The following is a 17,721-nucleotide window of genomic DNA, read 5'->3' as shown; positions in this document are numbered from 1 at the left end:
GAACTACATATTTTGCTGTCAAATACAATTGCCAGCTAGATACGTTGAGTTTGAAATTGGGTATAGCATATACTTCCCGTATTTTAAATGTTCATATTTATGGCCTGCAACATATTATTTTAGTGACTTGGGAATTGTATGTGCATTCATTACTATAAGATTTTATAAGTAACTTCAGTTGATTTTCAGCATAGCTTTTTTTTCTTATATTAGATGATCTTACTCTTTAAAATAGTTAAACTTTAAGAAGGTATGTAGAGAATTTTTTAAAAGCAAGTGCAATATTTTAGAACAATTTATAATAACTCTGTAACATGAATGATATTAATTTAAATAATTCACATAAACTGTATGGGTGAGAAACTGAAAAACTTAATTTAAGCTTCTGTCTCAAATTTTACAGTGTACTCGTCAAATAATCTCAGAGAAGCTGGGCCGGGGATCACGAACCGTAGATCTTGAGTTAGAAGCTCAAATTGAAATATTGAGGGATAACAAAAGAAGTATGAGAATGTCTTGAAACTGGCGCAAACTCTATCAACTCAACTTTCCCAGATGGTGCATACTCAAAGACAGCTTGGAGAGGCCTTTGCAGACTTAAGTTTGAAATCATTAGAACTCCATGTAAGATTTCATTTGTATTAATTATCTTCATCCTCTGCTGAAATGCCTATATTTATGTTTAATCCAACTGGTAAAAAGACATTGGGTCCATTAACTGGCAAGGTAAAGGTTCCCCTCGCACATATGTACTAGCCGTTCCCAACTCTAGGGGATAGTGCTCATCTCCATTTCAAAGCTGAAGAGCCAGCACTGTCGGAAGACGTCTCTGTGGTCATGTGGCCAGTATGAGTAAACGCCAAAGGCACACCGAACACTGTTACCTTCCCACCAAAGGTGGTCCCTATTTTTCTACTTGCATTTTACATGCTTTTGAACTGCTAGGTTGGCACAAGCTGGGACAAGTAACGGGAGCTGTTACGTGGCGCTAGGGATTCGAACCACTGAACTGCCGACCTTCTGATTGACAAGTTCAGCGTCTTAGCCACTGAGCCACCACATCCCTATAACTGGTAGCTTAATGGAAAAAATCCAATAATTCCTGCTTTCCACATTGTGTACCAATATGAATTAATACTGCTAATTAATTCGCACAAAGTGTTCTAGGATTGGAGATGGTTATTTTGAGACATTGACTTCACTGTTTTGTAAAAGTATTCTGTATTTCATTAATTTTATACCCCAAAAAAAGCAATCCATCCATGCTCTATTGAAATCAAGAAGCATGTGCTATGCTCCTGGGAGTACCAAGAGGATTAAAATATCTTGATCAGGTTGCTTTCATATTGAGGCTTAAAATATCTTGATCAGGTTGCTTTCATATTGAGGATTAAAATATCGTGATTACTGTTATAATGCCGGTACAATTTAATAAAGAAGAATTAAGTGTTCCTAAATTATATATTAACAGGAGGAATTTGGATACAATGCAGATACACAGAAGCTACTTGCTAAAAATGGTGAAACTCTGCTTGGCGCAATTAATTTTTTTATAGCTAGTGTGAACACTTTGGTAAATAAAACTATTGAAGATACTCTACTGACGGTGAAGCAGTATGAAACTGCCAGGTAATGGCTTATATATTAGTATTTATCTTAATTTAAGTAGTTATTTATTGAACATTGAATCTACTTCTTAATACAGTGTAGTGTTGGATCAGAGACGTATTCTAAAGCAGTCCTGTTAAAATCAATAAAAATTTTGTAATTTGTGAACAATACAGGTATGGCTGATTTTTGAAGTTTCCATTTTATTCATTTGTTGGCTGCTTCAATCACTAAGTGTTTGTAGGGACCTTACGCAACAGGATCAAAGCATAAAATAAAATAAAAATAATAAAACATTGAACAGGAGTGTACATTGCAATAGAGAATAGTTTTTGGTCACTACAAGTTTTATAACTGTGGTACAAAATTAAGTTTGTTTTTACTAGATTTATGTTCTCCCCAACAAAACTCAAAATAAGATACATAACTTTCAATTGTTTTTCCTAATAATCATTTAGAACTTGAGTTTACCCAGTTCTAGTCCAGCACCATAACCACTGTTCTATATTAGCGCTCTAATTAAATTTTGCAGTTCATGAATATTTGTGCATGTTAATTCTTTTATTCTCAGGATTGAATATGATGCTTATCGTACAGATCTAGAAGAACTGAATCTTGGCCCCCGTGATGCTAATACTTTGCCAAAGATAGAGCAATCACAACAACTATTCCAAATACATAAAGAGAAATATGACAAAATGCGCAATGATGTATCAATTAAATTGAAATTTTTAGAGGAAAATAAGGTAAGGAACTCTTTTAAATTTCTGTCAGAAATCAGTTAATTTTCACTGTTTAAATATGAATAATATAGGAAATTCAACCTTAGCCCTTGAGTTCACTTGGTCTATTTCTGCTTCAAATAAGTTCAACCTGCTGTGTATAAATATTACTAAGTAGCTGATTGATTGATTGACTGATTGATTAATTACCTGCCATCAAGCCATGTTATACTCCTAAAGACTACAAGACTGTTCCATTTCTGTGATATGCTACCAATCAGTCATGCAATTCTTCAGATATTAATGTGAATTATTTTTGTCTTCCCAATAAATGTGCACAAGCTACGGACAAATAATTTCAAGAATCCTTGGGAATTATTAACACTATTATTTTAGCCTAATGTGTATTTTCAGAGTTTAAGTTTTATTAAGTGCAAATTTCATCTCCATATTTCCAGGTATCTGTAATTCTTCATAGTGGGCATGAAAGAAATGAAAACAGGTAGTTATTGACCTACGACTAGTCAATAAGTGACTATTCCAAGTTATGATGGCACTGAACAAATGGTGGTGTTTTTTTTACCAGTCTTCACAGTTCCCACCACCTCAGCATCGGTCACATGATTGTGATCTGGCAATCCATTTCTACTTTTGACTAGTTGCTAGGCACCATGCAATCACATGATTGCTATTTGCAGTCTTTTCTGCCAACTATCCCAGAAAGTCAATAGGGAAGTTGGGAAGGAACGTAAGTCTCTCCTCCCACATAACCTCCCCCAGCCCCGTTGCCCTAGGTTACAACACCTCATGTACTCCATGCATGTCCCAACCCATGCAGCCACTCTCATGCACCCTCCCTGACCCATCTTGAATTGCCCATGTGCACTCTTCTGACCTACACGATACCTCTCATGTACCACTCACATCTTTGCACCCCTTCCCCATGTCATCCCTCTTTTTTACCCTCAACCCCTCATTCTCTCCCTACTTATCTCTCTGTGCTCTTGGGACTTGCAACCTCCTGCCAGTTTTCCCAGTGATTTTGTTGTGGGAAGCCAGCAAGAGGTTGCCTTGCCTAATGATCATAGGATTCAGTTAACGCTGCCCTCCAAGACTGCAGGGAATTGCTATCACTAAAAGATATGAGCATGCTTTATGACCGCATTCCTTAGAGATGAAAATCCAGGTCCCAATTGCCATCGTCAATCAAGGACAACCTGTATTCTCAAATGTCGAATTCCCACATTTGGTAGAAATAGTTTTCTAGTGAAGCAAGGAGTGCCAGTTTAAAAGTTTTGGTATGTGCTTATAACTAAGTGTAGTCCTGTGAGGTTTGGGCAAAATCCTCAAAGGATCTGATATCATAAGAGTTTTTAGTGCCAAAGTTTATTTATTTCTATACAGAAGTCTTCAGTGAATTGATGGCCTCAAGACATGTAGAACTACAATTTACACTGTTACTTAAGATCGCTGATGTGGAACTCATTTCTACATATTTCTCTGATGAATAAAGCAGACACCAAAGGGGGGGGGGATTCTATCCTAATTTTCTCTACGATATGCTTGATTTTAATTAGTTTCAGAAGGAGCATTGTTTTTGTAAATCCCTATTTTTAGTCTAAAATAATTATAGATTCCTCTTTTGATATCTAAGGTTGATGATTCCCACGTTAAAGGAAATTATAGGTTTTATTAGAACTTATAATTGTAACTGAAAGGAAGTTCCTAACTGCTAAACGATAGTGGATTATTTTACTGTTCAGTGGATCGTAAAACTTTTCATTCAAGTAAATTTCTTTGATTTAATGGAACTTGTAGAATGATCAGCTCTTCCCAACCCCAAAGGAACAACGTGTTTTTTGCAGTCTCATCAAGGTGAATTATAGCTACAGGTACTCTGTACATAAATGAAAAATATTTCAATTAATTTTGTTCCATAGTTTTGAATAATCAGTTGATAGATTTGTGGACTTTTTTGCATATTGTTAAATGAAGTAATCAATTTGTTCTTGGTTCTACTTATGATTTTTCCCCCCTCAAAATCAAGATTTAAAAACTCAAAATGTCTATGGAAATAGGGAGAGCCTGTTTTTCTTACCTTATGCTTGCCTCAAGAGATTTTCTTCCTTCAAACAAGCAAAAAAGTCACGTATGTCCTGTTTTGCCTGCAAATCTACAGGAAATGTTATTTATGTGTTAAGCTTTGGTGATGCAGAAAAGGAAGTCTATCTAAATTCACACCTTTCTCAAATGTCTTGCTTTGACTTATAGTAAGTGCTCATTAGCAGCCAATGTGTATATTATACTTTACTACCAGAACCTTGATTGACCTGTTGAAGGAATTTTATCAGTATTTTCTTCACAATCAAAAAGGAGCTTGTCAAGGCTACATAAATAGAGGGATAGAATCAAGATCACGTGAAGTGTTAATATCACTTTATAATGCCTTGGTAAGGCCAGACTTGGAATACTGCATTCAGGTTTGGTCTCCACGATGTAGAAAAGTTGTGGGGACTCTAGAAAGAGTGCAGAGAAGAGCAACAAAGATGATTAGGGGACTGGCAGCTAAAACATATAAAGAATGGTGCAGTGAACTGGATATGTCTAGTTTAACGAAAAGAAGGACTAGGGGACACATGATAGCAGTGTTCCAATATCTCAGGGGTTGCCACAAAGAAGAGGGAGTCAAACTGTTCTCCAAGGTACCTGAGGGTTAGAACAAGAAGCAATGGGTTGAAATTGATCAAGGAGAGAAGCAACTTAGAACTGAGGAGAAATTTCCTGACAGAACAATTAATCAGTGCAACAGCTTGCCTCCAGAGGTTGTGAATGCCCCAACACTGGAAGTCTTTTAAGAAGATGTTGAATAGCCATTTGTCTGAAACAGTATAGGGTTTCCTGCCTAGGCAGGGGGTTGGACTAGAAGACCTCCAAGGTCCTTCCAACTCTGCTATTGTATTGTAACTGCATTGTGTTGGTCATCTCAATGAAACTCATAACTAGGTTACTATTAACTGGGTAAGGCTAGATGCAATATATATTTATGTTTTCTCCCTTATACTTATTTTTCCCAATCCTTAATATTAAGTCTTGTGCTGAAGGGGGTCATTAGTGCCAACCCAACTGGTTTATACTGTAGACATAAAAAGGTGAAGGCAAGGGGATTCATAAGAGTTATTTCCATGACCAGATTTGTATTTTATTTCATTTCATTATTATGTTATCTTATATTAATATCCTATGGTATGGGTAAATTCTTGACAACTATTAACATAATTAATGAAGAATGTTTTAGAATAGTCTACCTTCTAGTAGGTAACCTAGTATATTCATCAACTCTAGAAATTGAAAAAAAATACTCAACAATTCAATGCCAAATTTGAGAGTGTTGATTATATATCTGGGCTATATGTGTACCAAATTTCATTTTCCTTGGTTCAAGTTTCTTACACAGGTTTTTGAGAGCACTTTGGGATAAATTATATAATTATATAATTGTACAATTTAATAAATAATTATATAATGTAGATTATATAAATATCCATATTGATGGGCATCACAAACCACTTAGACAAGTTCACAACAGATCCAATCCAGCTTAGCCATAATAGCAAACATTTTAATACCCACTGTGTTTCAAGGATAAGGCCTTTACACAGGCCTTTATTCAAAATGTCTTCCATACTTTCTCCTTCCTGCCCTATATGACAAACTACGCGGCCCTCCCTATTGGGCAAGTTAAGCTGTTTCTATTTGTTTCCGCAGCTGTCAGATTTGCTCCGAAGCTATTGTCTGCTATCAGAAATACAAAATGTGCACATATTACAATAATTGTTATATTCCTCAAAGGGGTAATGTGACCCAGTAAGTAACTACAAATATTAATGCTTTATATTTGAAAGTATCTATAAAAAGGTGGTAATACTATCATGTAGTGCGTGTAAAAATAATTTGGGCTTCACACTAAAATATTCCACCTGTTAGCTCACTTCCAGTTCCAGGGTGCACATATTTGTGTAATTGCAGTGCCCAATAGCTCTCTTAGGGTGCGTTGCCAGTCCTGTGATTGGGATACCGCTATCAGCTGCAGCATATTGTTTCCTGTGCCTTGTTTGTTCAGGAATGCCTGTTGGGTGACTGCTGTCAAGAGAATGCTGAATGAGCAGGGATAAAACTAAGTTGTGCCCTGAAAGCCTTTCTAATCAAGTAATTGAATTATGAATCCAGAACTAGCTATAAGAGGGGGGGAGGGGGGGGGGAGAGAGAGAGATCTGTATGTATGTTGAATCCATGTTTTAAGTATTGCTGGAAAAGGGATAGGTTCTCCTGGATTGAGTGGAAAAGCAGGAGCAAAATCAGTACAAAGTTGCTTCTAATTCTTCATCGGGAAGAGTATGAAGTAGAAGATAGAGGTGAGGGAAGAAGAGAGAGATAGGAGAGTGGGCGGTGGGGAGAGGAGGAGAGAAAGGAGGAGTGTAAAGGAGAGAGAGGAAGGAGAAATAGAGAAGAGAAGGCTGACAGGGAAGAAAGAAGGTAGGGAAGGGGAGGAGAGAGGGAGAAGAAAGTGGTGGAAGGATGGTGTATGGAGAGCAGAACAGCCAATAATTGATTTTGGGGGTTGATGACAAGACGAATTGATGTAAACATTTAATAATACATACGATGTTGGCTATGTATAGTATACATGTGATCATATGTTATGAAAATGAAGAAAAACTATAATTCTTCATTTGGTTGGAATGAAATCTAATACTTTCTGCAAGCGAATTATTCACCTTGGTATCATTTTGCTACCTTTAACCGTTTCTGAATCATGATTAGAAAATTGGGCCTTTAGGAGGCAGAAGTTCTTTCAGAAAACCAGTAGATTTGCAAAAGCTGTAACTCCCGTAACACTGTACCTACTGCTGATTCCATGAACTTGCATATGTCTAAAAAAGGCTAGATAAGGATACTTTGCCATATATTGAGAAAGCACTTAACTATTGCATGTACTAACCTTTTAAGATAGTTATCATTGGAAAAGGGTTGTTGATGCATTAGATACAGCATTGTCCTGAATGTCCAGAATCTACTTTCAAATTGAGTTTTATAGTTATACATTTCTTGTAGTTTTAAATGAGAAAGATTAATGGATGCAGTAGGAATCTTGCTATGAACAAGATGAAAATGTAAGTCTTCAGTCAAAGAAAACATTTTTTTTACATTGTGAAGTCATAAAAGATGAAATTATGCTGTGAAAATTCCGATTTGAATTTTGGAAGAAAAGGGATTGCATATAAAAAAGAAGAACCAACCTTACGGGGAAAACAAAATCTTTCCACTAAATAGTACCTTATAATAGCTAAATAAGATTTTTAATAGTAATATTCAAGTTTGTTCTCATGCATTGGTATGTATACGCGCACACACATGCGCACACAAACACACACGCACAATCTTTTGAGTTACTAGATAGTATAGTGTAAAAGGAACAATGTAAGAGGAACTTTATGAGTGTATTAACAACTTGAAACAGCTAAAAGAATAGGAAACTTTCATTTGATGCTATGAAAATTATTTTAGCTGTAATGGAAGTAAAAGATTAAAATGTTGGAACAGTTGAATTGATTCATTTTTTTGCTGTGCTATCATTTTATGTCCTGTTTGTCCAGATTTTTAATAGTACCGTTTGTCTTTCATCACCAGTTAGCCAATATTATGGAGGCACCAGTTGTTTAACTGCCTGGAATGTAACTCTATAAGTCACTACAAGCTACCTGTGTCTTTTTTCCCTTGATATTTTGTCGGTATATGGAAGTATTGCCAGAGCTATTATGGGATGTGTCTTAATTGCATAACGCATTATAACTGCATACATATGTCTAATTCATAAAACTGGATTTTAAAATCCTGTTCAGTCAGTAAAACATAGTGGTGTCTAGGTTTGCTGTCTGATTGTTGTAATTGCAAATTACTTTTAAGTATGCCCATCCCACGTACTTCACACAAATCTGCTTTCCCAGTTGCTAGATATAAGCATGTAATAGATGCAGACTAGCAACAATTGTGGAAGAAGTAGGTAGTTATGGAGTATAAACATTTTTTTTATTTATTTGCTTTTGAATACTTCACTTCAAGACCTTTTTCCACACTTAGTCTTAGTGTGATGCATTGCAACATTTCTGTTCTGGTTTATACAGTTGGAAAGTATGCTTACTAAAATCTTGTAATCTAAATTATTGAAAGCTTTGGGATGGGTAGTTACTGTAAATTTGTTAAATTTAAATTGTTAAGAGTGAAATTGAAATTTCACTGATCATGACATTAGTTGGGGATGATAAGCGATAGAACAATCTCCAGCTCATCCTTCAGAATAGGGAACCCCAGAAACATTCCAGTTGAATGTCCTGAAAAACTATTTTTTTGTTTCAAACTCCGCTCAAATTACTGTTTTTAAGGTTTCAAACAAAGACTGCAGAGTACTCAAGGCATCCAGGGCTGTGTTGAGAGTGGGTTTAAAAAAGTTCAACTGAAGAATTGAAAGGATTTTTCTATGGGGTTTGACCTTAGACTTGAAAATGGAGATTGGAGGACAATGGAAATGTTACTCATGTGAGGAAGTTGGCAGGGTGTCTGGATTGAACCAGATTGGCCTGACATGAAGATTTCCCTTGAGTTATGCTAGCAGGGTGGAGACTTGCAATCAAGCAATTTCAGGTACTTGCATTTCTCTGGGAAATTCTTTTCAGTCTGATTTATTAGAGGATGCACATACTCTCCCTTGGCTTAATCAACTATGAGAAAGATAACAATAACAATTACGGGGCTCTTGTTCTTCAGGGTTGCATACGCTTCCTTTTTTCCCCAATATCTTATTTTCAATAAGACAAAAAGAATTTTTTTGACCCAAAGATGTAATTGGTAATGATAATGTGACAAATTCCAAAATATGCATGAATGGAAGATCAGCATAAACATCTAATCCAACCAGGGTCTGGCTGTAAATATGACAGATCTAATACATGTGGGACAGCGGTATCATGTCTTTAGTGGTTATTTTTTAATAATAATATGTGCATGGAAATGACAGTATAACATTGGTTAAGTCTGGATATAGGCTCATATTTTGATGACTTGATTATGGGCGAGAAAGCTGACCTGCCATGTATTACTGAAACCTGCTGTGCCCAAGTGAAGCAGTCCCCTCTGTAATTGTTTCAGATGTGAGATTAGCCAGGACCACACAATAAGGGTCCCTGCAGATTGTATTCCATTAGTTGTAGGTGGTGCTCATCTCCATTTCTAAGCCAATTAAACCAGCTCTGCCTAAAGATGTTTCTGCAATCGTGGTGCAGTCACACCACAGTGCAAAGCACACGGTGAAACATGGAGCCCCGTTGCCTTCTCACTGATACTTATTTATCTATTTGCATTTACATGCTTTAGAACTGCTAGGTTGGCAGGAGCAGAGGCAAATGACAGGAGCTCACTCCATCATGCAGGGATAAGGCTCAAAGTGCCAGAGTATAGACCAGGGGTGCTTAATCTGGCCCATGGAGCCGGCCTGGAAATAGCAAGGGACCAGCCCATGGTGCCTCTGCTGGCCAAAACAGGGTGCAGGGTGCCCGCCTGCATCACCCTCACCCCATTTTCAATCTGGATGGCCTCTTGCAGCACTCTGCCAGCCAAAATGGGGAGTGGGGAGCTGCACATGGCTTCCCGTGCTCTGTTTTGGCTGGCAGAGTGCTGCAGGAGACTGTCCAGATCGAAAACGGGGCAAGGGGTACATGTGCCCCCCCACACCCTGTTTTGGCTGGCAGTATCCGTCCTGTTTCCACCACCACCATCATCACCCAGCCGGCCCACGGAGAACTATAGTGCTGATTCAGCCCTCAAAGAAATCCAGTTCGACACCCCTTCTCCAGCATCTTTTACGTCACTGGAATTGCTAGATGCAAGATCCTATTTGTTAAGTTGGACTCTGGGAATTAGTATGACTTTTGCTATGGTATGTACCTTTCTGCTGCATAGTATTCTCCCTATCTGAGCTCTTTGACTCTGTGGTTGGGTTGGCAATGGGGTTTCCTAGGCTTATGGCTTGTCTTGTTACTTGAGGGGCCATCTCTCCCCAATTATTTCTACCATTCAATCCAATCAGGCAAGATAAGCATGCTTGGGGTCCATTGGCTAAGATTGTCAGTTGGCAGAGTCTAGATATGCCTTTTCTGCGTAGCACCAACCTTACGGAACATCTTCCTTCTGGAGTTGGCCCTGACCATGCAGATCTTTTGTAAGGCCTCGAAGACCTGGTTCTGGACCAGTTTTTTAGTTACACGAGTTATTTGGGCTGATCTTGATCAACTGCTTTGTATTTCAACTTTTGAAACATATACAGTTGTTTGTATTTTATTTTAATTTTGCTATCTGCCCAGAGTCAGTTGTTAAAATGAGTAGCCCTGAAGAAAGAGGTTGTAGTTTGGAAAACATTCAGTGTTTAGTACATCTGCAAAATATTAAAAGTTGAGTACTTTTCTTCTACATCACAAAAGTAGACGACAGTTACAAAAGGAAACTATCAAGAGGATGAAGAATTATACCCTAACCAATTTAAAGATAATTAGGATAGTAATATATTCATTTTACAAAGATTTTTGTAACCTATTAGCCTTTTTGTTCTTTTTAGTAAATTGGTTAATTAGACACAGGAGAATCTAGCTTGTTTATTATTCCATGTTACAACATACTGTATATTAGGTAAAAAGCTACACCATCAAAAAAATAACCCACGTAATAACTTAATATATGATCCTATCCAATGACTAGCCAAGAGCCTAACTAGCAAGCTTCATGACCAAGTAGAGTGTTATATCTAGATTCCTTAGTGTTATTGAAATATTCAATTTACAGGTAGTCCTAGACTTACAACCACAATTGACCCTAACTTTTCTGTGATTAAATGAAACATTTGTTAAGTGAGTTTTGCCTTATTTATTTTTTTACTTTTCTTGCCATAATTGTTAAGTGAAATACTAAATTGTTAAGTTAGTAACACAGTTTTCAAGGGAATCTGGCTTCCCCGTTGACTTCGCTTGTCAGAAGGTCACAGAAAAGAGGAAGAAGGCGGGGCTTAGCAGTGAGAAGACGGAGTTTCAGGCTATTCCTGAAATTCCGCTATTCCGAAGGAAATTGGATGGTTCGTTTCAGACCCAAGCTGTCCCGGAGAGACAGTGAAAGGTTGGAGGAGATCCAGTGACCTCAGAGACGTTCGCAAAGTCTCTGGGGGGCTTGGAATTTAACCTCCTTTGCCAATTCCTTCTGGATTAGCTGTAAGCTAACCGAAACTGCAGGTTGCCCCTAAGAATGGTGTGAGTGTTTTCAACTGGTAAGCTGATTTTATTACTCAAAGAGATACGGTCCGCATAAAATTTAAGCTAATTGAAACCAAAGAACAAGATTCTAGCGGCAAATGTTTTTTTTTATGGGTTTATGGACAGTGGTTACCCTATTACTTAAATGTTTTAAATGCTACTTACATGGATAAAGGAAAGATTACTTCAACTTCTCCTCTGACTCTCCTTAAGCGGGCTGTAAACCAATTTACTATAATTTGGCTCCTTACAATTTGACACTTTTATTGCTTGGCTGTGTTGGTCTAAGATCAGATAAGATTGCACAGCTCCCAGCGTGTTCTTACTTGCAAATATCTTAAAGCTTCTAAGGGAAAATAGCTGCGTCACAAACATGGCGTCTATACAAGCTTCAAATGATTCATTTCAAATGATTTTCTCCGCGTTACAAAAGTTGCTTGATACATATGATAGATTTGGAAAAAAAGCTGGACTATTTGTTGGTTTTAACATCAAAATATGAAGAAAAAAGTGAGAATGTTGAATGTTTGAGTGTTCCTGAAATACAAATGAAGAATGTCAGAAATGAAGTTTCCAATTTGCTGACATTCCGGGCATCTGGTTTAAAGATTCTCAACTTGCTGACACTTCGGGCGTCTGGTTTACTTCGGAGGGAGAAAGAGATGCAACGTTTGAAGGGGGGGCAGCCATACAGAAGATTTATTTCAAAAGACAGAGCGCAGGAGGAATGAGAAGCATTAAAGAATTTATACTTTATGAAACATCATTTGCAAAATTTCCGATACCACCACTGAGAATTAAAGACAAGCTGAAAAGGGCAACAAGCGTAGGACAACGCCTAGGACATTATATGAGAGGCATCATAAGCAAAAAGGTGCGAAGATATTCCAGTTTGGACTTGCTTATAAAGACGTTTGTAGAATTTGATCCATGAATGGTAATTGGATTAAGGAGGCTTTGTTATTGGAGAGACACAGGCTGATAGATGGAAGAATACAATTCAAATTAGCTAAACCTAATTATCTTATTGTAATAGACATAGCTGAATAATAATTGATATTGATAATAATGTATATAATGTGGAGTTGATATGATAAATAATAATGGATATGAGAAGGGAAGGTTGGAAATATTTTTGGACCATATACAAAGGTTATTAATCACAATAATTATCACTATTAAAAAATAAAATAAACTATATACAGTTAGATGTTAACTAATATGGGGAAAATGTTACGATATACGAAATAATACCATAAAGAAGGGAGAATGATAATAAACTATATGCATGGAAGATGGAATTTTTGGTATTAAATATTATAGATGTTCAGCTAAACAGGATATGAGGATTTGATGTTAATAGAGGATTTTACAAACAAGTAAATGAAATGCTAGCATGTGGTTATGGATTAAATCTTTGGCATAGTTAAGGATGAAGGATGTTTGAATAACTGTAGTCAACTAAAAGTGGAGGTATAATGATGTCAATATGGTAAACATTTGAGGTTAGGATATTTGAATTAATATGAATTAATGGAAGAGATGCACCAAAACATGTTGTAACCACCTGATATACTTTTTTATAATATATACCTGTGTTTCTTTTTTTTTCTTTATTTTTCCTTTTTTTTTTCCCCTGCCTTGTTTTTGTTCTTTTTGTCTTCTCTGTGTTTTGACTTTTTGATTTTTTCTTTTCCCACTGGTGTGGGCATGTGTTGTTTAAGTAACAAATAAAAAAAATTAATAAAAAAAAAAGAAGGTCACAGAAAATGATCACATGATGCCAGGACGCTGCAACCGTCATAAGCATGAGTCAGTTCCCAAGCATCTGAATTTTTGATGATGTGACCATGGGGTCCTAAGTGTGAAAATGGTCATAAGTCACTTTTGTCAATCGCTAAATGAACTGTTGTAAGTTGAAGGCTACCTATGCACATTATAGTGGCTATCACTATTATAGACACTACTTTGTGTATAGATTATTGATCTACTTTGTTCCTACTATACATATTTTGTATTTATTTTCTTTGGTGAATTAAAACTTTATCAAATGATAATAGCGATATGTTGAAGTAATCGGTACAATTTCATTATTTGCCAATATCCTTATATATCTCTATCCAACTGATAAGCTTGCACCAATATTTCCTCTAATTGATGATGGCTGTTAACAATCAAATGCAACAATAAAATACAGTAATGTCCTTATCAGAAAACAAAATAGATGAACAGATGCAACTGATGAAACAGACACCTGATCAGCGTATCTGTTGGATAAATAATCAAACACTCTTTTTGACGTGTGGATGAACAACCGTAACTCTTAGAGCAACGAGAGTAAACAAACAATGGGGCGTATTTGTGTGTGGTGAAAGATATAACATGGATGACTACAAATGAGCAAGATTGCACACATAAGCCCTCCAATTAGCTATGATTTATGTCATTCATAGTTCATTCAGTGCACCCACTCACAGGAAGGAGCCTGTGGCAGGGGTCGGCTCATCTGTCACTAAGCCAAATTATGCTTAGCAGTTCATGTGAGTGTAGTCAGTTAAGCGCAGCTATGCAGGTAAGGTTATATTTATCATACACAGCCTCTTCATTTAATTTGGCTGTCGGTATTAATGTAATTGATATTTGCTTCCGTTGGTGAAACTGTTTGTTTTGCTTTGCTTTGCTTTTAATCTGATCGTTTCACTGTAGAGAAATTTGTAAAAAATAAACATTATTCCTTGGGTGTCCCCCTTTCAATATTCTGTACATATATTTTCATTTTCAATTTTGATTTTTCTCCACAGGTGAAGGTGCTGCACAATCAACTTGTTCTGTTCCACAATGCCATTGCAGCCTATTTTTCAGGAAATCAAAAACAGCTTGAACAGACCCTTAAACTATTCCATATCAAATTGAAAATACCTGGAGTGGATGCTCCTTCTTGGCTCGAAGATCAGTAATTGAACCACGCACAGAGATCCATTGTTTCAGCCCAGGATCTTCTATATCCTGGAAGAATCAAGAAGCTTTCTATAAGAAGGACTGTTTGTAGTGATACTTGCACAAGCAGCTTTAATTCCTCCCCCTCTCCAATAATGAATACTATAATAATTTGGCAGGGTGGATGGGTGTAACCAAATTAATGTCATTTCAGAATCAAAATATTTTGTATTTAAGGGTGAATGGTTTTCTGTAGTAGGGAAGTATAGATTTGCACTGACATAAATATTTGTGATCTTTGGTAACCGTGGCAAATAGAAGGTGAGAAATTTTCCAAAAGAGATGCTCATGATTATATATGATATTTTATATAAATGTATTAAACCTCTACAGATTCTTTTTCATGTAACTGTGTTCAAAAGTATTTTTTTTTAAAAAACATTAAGGCCTTTGAACAGCTTAATCCACAAAATCAGTGACTCACTGACAATGTGGATTTGCAAAAAATAGACCATTTTTACACCTAGATCTTTTTATATATGATTAGAAAACACTAGAGGTTGAGTTTCCATTTTGAGCTGAATCCATTTTTTATCATTATAAAGGAACCACTTAAGAAAGGAGTCTTAGTTGTACTACTTCAACGTTTAACTTTCTATGAAATCATACCTTACTTGTCTTAAATTCAAAGTGCCTTGTGAACATGCTTTCTCCTCTTCTATACAAAATAACATCTTTACAAAACCCTTTCTAGATTTATGGTTTTTTTTAAAGAGACTAAGGCCAGTCTAGTTTGTGTTCTTCTGTTTGACTCGCAGACCATGTCACTTGACAGGGACATAGTCTGTTTTCGAATCAGTAGCTATTGCAAGTACAAGTTTGTTACTTTATCATAGCTATTCAAAATTTATTGTTTGGAGCATCATTGTTTGCACACTTTCTACTGCTTTTTCTGTTTATACAAATGAAGTACTTAAAATAACTTATCTCAGCTAAACGAATTGTATAATTATGTATTATATGTTGAAACAAATTAAGTTGCTTTTAAATGGTTTTGTTTCAGTCTTAAAGTAAAATGTTTATCAAGTATACCGTAAATCATTCCTCATTGCATTCTTGTCCATTATGGTGTTTTTTTTGCCAGGTTATTTCTTGAAGTAAAATTGGTGCTGTTTCCCAGAGTATGGTTCATTATTAGCACTTATTCACACCAAGAGAAATTAGCACAATACATATATACCTAGAAGTAAAGTCTATCTAGGGCAGGGCTGTCAAACTCTCGGCCCACAGGCCAGATGTGTCACACGCTGCTCATTGCCCGGTTTAGCGAATGGGGGAAAGTCACGAAACGTCACGTGATGATGCCGTGACAATGCGAGTTTGACACACACACACACACCCCAAATCTGGGGTCTTGCCTAAAACCAAAAAAAATACTTTGTAGTTTGTTTCTTGTAACTAGAGATTTAATGCTTTGATTTTTATTAACACTGAAGAATAAAGTATCTTATATTGTTTCTGTGATCTTATTAACTATAATAAAAGAAGCAAACTTCACCTCACTTATTCTCCAAGTATAAAGCATACTCGAACATTTCTATCAATGATTTCATCTCTATTCTGATGCAAACTTCCTGATTCTAACAGAGTATTTAGTGACCACACTTTTTAGCTAATGGGAAACATGTGACTATATCAAAGAGTGAGAGTTGATGAGATCCAGCTTGGTATAAGCACAAAAAAGGTCATTCAAAGCTAATTAATTTTGCTTTTAATTTTGTTTTTAAGGAAAACTAATAAAAGCTTGTAACTTCATTATAGTGGCTACATATCTTAGAAAACTAGAATCAGAAAGATTTATAAGATTTTTTAAATTTTGTTAGTAGCATCTGATTATATTATCTCACTTTTTAAAAAAAAATAATCAGTTTGTCCTAAAGAGTTGCACAACTGGCTTAATTGGTAATGTAACATAAATAACCTCATAATTCACTGTTGCAAATAATCATAATCCTGAAAAAAGGCAAACCATTTCTAAATTTTCATGGAAAATAATTATGTGAACCTTTCTAATTAGCCTTCAGGAGCAAAGCTAATTCAAAGAAAGCTATATTTTATGAATTTCTATGCTAGTTTTGCATCTTTATCTAGACTCATTATACCAAATAAATGCAGTTTTTTTAATTCCTGAAAAATTAGTCAGATCGTCAAGGTTCTGATTGGTCCAAATTGTTAAGGAAACCTTTGGAGGTAGGTTTTCAAGTGATCAGACATGCTGTATGCATTGTTACATTTGAATATTATAATGATATGTCAAATATCGGTAATCATATTGCAGTGTCTTGAATATTTGATTTATATCCAAGCAATTTAGGTCCTAGCTTTCAATTCTTGTATCACAGAAATAAAATGTTTGAGCCAAAATAATTATTTAGTAACTGCAAGCATTAAAATACATACTTTAATGCTATTGCTTATATGAAACATAATGGACATGTAGGAAAAACGTTTTTTCAAGATGTTTGGGAATAAGCTATTACTTACTGCTGCTATTATGTAGAAAAGCAGAGTCTTAATCTCTGACAGTATACTTTCAAAACAACCGACAACATTAAGGATTGGCTGAACTAAATTCCACATTATACACAAAACGAATTTAAACCTTCAATTGCCTGTACACCATGGCAGTAATGTTTTGTTTTGTTATAATTGATATTAATGGTAGTTTGTTATTAGTTCAAAGAAAATAAGCCTTCATGTATATTGGAAGATTTTTAGAGTGGGTTTATTTTGGATGCTAAGATGTTTCAAATGGACAGAAAGATAATGACTCATAGCTAAACATGTATCTTCCACATTTTTAAATACAATAAAACCCCCAAGCAATAAATATTAAAAGGTTACTATGAATTTCTTTCTTGGTTTCTTTTTATGAATTACATCTATAGCAATGTTAATGTATATGTACTGATAGTAATTGTTTTATTTGCTTCTGAGAATAGAGTCCTGCAGAATTAAAAGAGAAACTGATTTCTTAATTACTTAAATTCAGATTTTTAAAAATTATGTCTGTTTCATGTATCTTTGAATGCAGTGTTTGTATT

The 17,721-nt window shown here is 35.8% G+C and overlaps 1 protein-coding gene across 1 annotated transcript in view; it reads left to right on the top strand.

Moving 5' to 3' along the window:
* ARFIP1 (ADP ribosylation factor interacting protein 1) overlaps positions 1-17,520 on the top strand; it is a 49,390-nt gene extending 31,870 nt beyond the window's left edge. The window contains 5 exon segments of the mRNA XM_032223837.1: positions 404-497; positions 500-624; positions 1,472-1,629; positions 2,180-2,354; positions 14,482-17,520. Coding sequence (XP_032079728.1) covers positions 404-497; positions 500-624; positions 1,472-1,629; positions 2,180-2,354; positions 14,482-14,637 — 708 coding nt within the window. The 3' untranslated portion in view covers positions 14,638-17,520.
* Positions 17,521-17,721: the final 201 nt, after the last annotated feature.

The sequence above is a fragment of the Thamnophis elegans genome, chromosome 9, assembly GCF_009769535.1.
Source record: "Thamnophis elegans isolate rThaEle1 chromosome 9, rThaEle1.pri, whole genome shotgun sequence".
In the NCBI taxonomy this organism is placed as follows: Eukaryota; Metazoa; Chordata; class Lepidosauria; order Squamata; family Colubridae; genus Thamnophis; species Thamnophis elegans.
The sequence above is the reverse complement of the archived record's forward strand: the minus strand, read 5'-3'. Positions and strand labels throughout refer to the sequence as shown.